Genomic DNA, 3,064 nt, shown 5'->3' on the forward strand with positions numbered 1-3,064 from the left:
AAAAAAAAAAAAAAAAAAACCGACGTATAAGAATAATGTTGCGGTACTACACAGCGTTACGACTCTTCTAATAATAAATAGAACTATTGACGCCGCATCAGCAATCGTTGCTCGTCAGGACCCATTCACAGTATCAACAGGTGAAGGAAGGATCCGCTGCTGTCGACAGACTAGAACCATATTTAACTTTTTTCGTTTCTTTTGTTTTTTTCTTATTTTTATTTTTATTTTTTTTTTTTTCTCTCTTCATTTCTTAAAATAAGATTACATAGTCGAATCTGCGTCTGGACGCGTGGCTGATCCATTTTGGAAGATCCCACTGATCCAGTTCGATTGTCTGATTTGAATCATGGTGGATTCTTTTCTTCACATACTTATACCCTCTGTCCAGACGATTGGAATCGAGTGGGAATCAACAGCCGTGAAGGGTATTTATAGCATTCAGGTATTGTCATCGGATGGTATGCTGAGGTACTATAAAAAGATCCCTGTCGATACACGAGGCTAAGTGGGGCACTGAAACGCGACTAGTCCGTCTGGGGACGGGAGAAATGTATCTCCCGGGCTGGCTTGGGAAAACAGACCCTAAAAAGAAGAGTCCAGCCACGAACCCCTCCAGCCTTTTCTTTCAAGCCAATCAAGACTCCGGGATCACATGGAGAACATTCCTTGAACGCCTATCAATCAGGCATGAATCCTGCACGATGATTATTTCCACTCACTCACACCAACAGAAATCTTTTGCTGTCACTCGCAGTTGACTGAATGGCTGTGGTACCGCCCCGTGATGATCACCGAATCATAATCCACTTTGTTAGTCCCGCCCAGCACCAGCCAGGGAATGAACAGGGGACTAATCATTTATCGGCTTCTCTTATACCAGGACTATGACTGTTTCTATGCTTCGGTTTTTGAAGTTGAGCAACCGGTGTTGAAGACGCTTCCTTTGGCCGTCCAACAGAAGCAGATCGTAGTGACCTGCAACTACGAGGCTCGCAGAAGGGGATTACGCAAGCTGCAATTGATCAAGGAAGCCAGGCAGATTTGCCCAGAGCTGGTCATCGTCCTCGGTGAAGATCTAACTAAATTTCGCGATGCATCGAAGAGTCTCTACCTCTTCCTCCGTGCCTTCTGTTGGAGCGGCAAAGTGGAAAAATTGGGATTTGATGAGGTGGGTTGGTTTCCTCGTCTGTATTTTACTCTTCGGTTGCTATCACGTCCCCACGGTTTGTGGATCTCGGAGCCTTATCTCTGATACTAGAACAACAGTTGTTTCTGGATGTCACAGACATGATTACATACAATGTGGATCTTTTGAATCGAAACGATCTAGAACACTCGTTCTTTCATCTCAACCGTCAGGATCCCACCCTCGGTTTCGCATTTGATGCCACTGGGTTCCATGGCCCGACTTACCCTGCGGCTCCTAACGTAGCACCGGATTCTGCCTGGCCATCTGTTTCAGCGGGAAAGGATCCTCCTTCGCTCCAGATTAAACTACTAGTTGCTTCCCATCTGGCAGCCTACCTACGTGGGCAACTGGAAGAACAAAAGGGCTACACTGCCACAGTAGGCATTTCCACCTCTAAAATCCTCGCCAAATTAGTGGGTAATACTTATAAGCCCAACAACCAAACCACCCTTCTTCCGCCTTATGCTGCGGCGGAGCAAGGCGCTCAGAGCAATGTGCTCAACTTCCTTGACGCTCATGACCTAAGAAAAATTCCTGGGATTGGTTCTAAACTTTCTCAAAAATTATCTTCCTACCTCAAAAGCCCGGCCCAGTCGGGTTTAAATCAGGGCGTTTCTGATACGGCGAAGGATGATACAACCACGGTCCGAGACGTTCGTTTGTTTCCGAGGATGGGCCCGATGCTTCTAGATAAAATCCTAGGCGGTCCAGGGTCCCCCAGAGGTATTGGTACGAAGGTATGGGGCCTATTGCATGGTGTAGACAATTCAGAGGTTCTCCAGGCTCGGGACCTACCGACCCAGATTAGCATTGAAGACTCGTATGGGTGTCTGAGCACCTTCGAAGAAGTTAGAAGAGAGCTGGTCTCTCTGACGGCTAGTTTAATACGTCGAATGCGAGCGGACCTCACGGAGGAAGAACCTGCTGCGGCGGACTCGCGATCGAAAGGTTCGCTTTCTCGAACAACACCCAATATGCGATGGATTGCTCGTCCAAAGACTCTCCGTCTATCAACAAGACCTCGGCCACCTCCTACATCCAGCGAGGCACAAGCTCACAGCTTCAACCGTATTTCACGCTCGGCACCGTTGCCCCAGTATGTATTTTCCCTAGATGCGGGTATTGACGCGCTGGCGGAACAACTGGTGCACGACCTTGTGACCTCGATGTTCCGGAAACTTCATCCCGAAAAGGCTGGTTGGAACATCCGTCTCTTGAACGTCGCCGTGACCAACATGGTGGATGCAGCTGGGGAGCGTAAGCAGAGTAGTGGACGAGACATCGAGAAGATGTTCCAGAAGCAGGACAGGGGACGCAGGCCAGACTTCTCCGTTCCGGTGACGGAACAGCCATCACCGGAAACTGGTACGCAATACGCTAGGGATCCCAGCCTGCCATCTAACGAGATCTTCAGTAGTTCTCAAACAGTCGTGGGCTTCGACAGACATGCGTATCAAACCGGAGGTGATGCCTGGGAGGAAAGTGATGAGGACGAGGACATGTCGTGTGTAGCCTGTCCCCGTTGTGGAGCGTTGATTCCACACTTTGCACTTGTTGCGCATGAAGTGTATCATTCCACCGCAGACTAATGATGAGACATCGATTCAATCCGATCTAGTTCTGGAGTAGATGAAGGATAGAGTAGTGTATGCGATGTTCAGTTGAGTCGGGTCGCAAAGCGAGCTGTACCATGGTTGTCGATTTTGGTCGTTACCATCACTTGTCTCAGGGGCCAGCCAGTGAGGATAATTAGCGTGATTGTGACTATAATTTTTAGTTTTTTTTTTTTTTTTTTTTTTTTTTTTTTTTTTTTTTTTTTTTTTTTTTTTTTTTTTTTTTTTTTTTTTTTTTTTTTTTTTTTTTTTTTTTTTT

At 47.0% G+C, this 3,064-nt stretch overlaps 1 protein-coding gene across 1 annotated transcript; it reads left to right on the forward strand.

Annotated features, from left to right (window-relative positions):
* Positions 1–256: 256 nt before the first annotated feature.
* BDV37DRAFT_294165 (putative DNA polymerase iota) lies at positions 257–2,947 on the forward strand. The gene is made up of 4 exons (XM_032089586.1): positions 257–813; positions 884–1,171; positions 1,270–1,921; positions 1,955–2,947. Exons 1-4 carry the CDS (start codon positions 766–768, stop codon positions 2,779–2,781), a joined length of 1,815 nt encoding a protein of 604 aa, XP_031941248.1. The 5' UTR covers positions 257–765; the 3' UTR covers positions 2,782–2,947.
* Positions 2,948–3,064: the final 117 nt, after the last annotated feature.

Source organism: Aspergillus pseudonomiae (assembly GCF_009193645.1).
Source record: "Aspergillus pseudonomiae strain CBS 119388 unplaced genomic scaffold BDV37scaffold_34, whole genome shotgun sequence".
In the NCBI taxonomy this organism is placed as follows: Eukaryota; Fungi; Ascomycota; class Eurotiomycetes; order Eurotiales; family Aspergillaceae; genus Aspergillus; species Aspergillus pseudonomiae.

Excerpts from the sequence above, each read along its gene's own strand:
- BDV37DRAFT_294165 (XM_032089586.1), top strand. The coding sequence starts at position 766 with ATGGCTGTGGTACCGCCCCGTGATGATCACCGAATCATAATCCACTTT. Across the intron at positions 814-883 it reads ACCGAATCATAATCCACTTT|GACTATGACTGTTTCTATGC; the intron begins GTTAGTCCCGCC and ends CTCTTATACCAG. Across the intron at positions 1,922-1,954 it reads AGGGTCCCCCAGAGGTATTG|ACAATTCAGAGGTTCTCCAG; the intron begins GTACGAAGGTAT and ends TGCATGGTGTAG.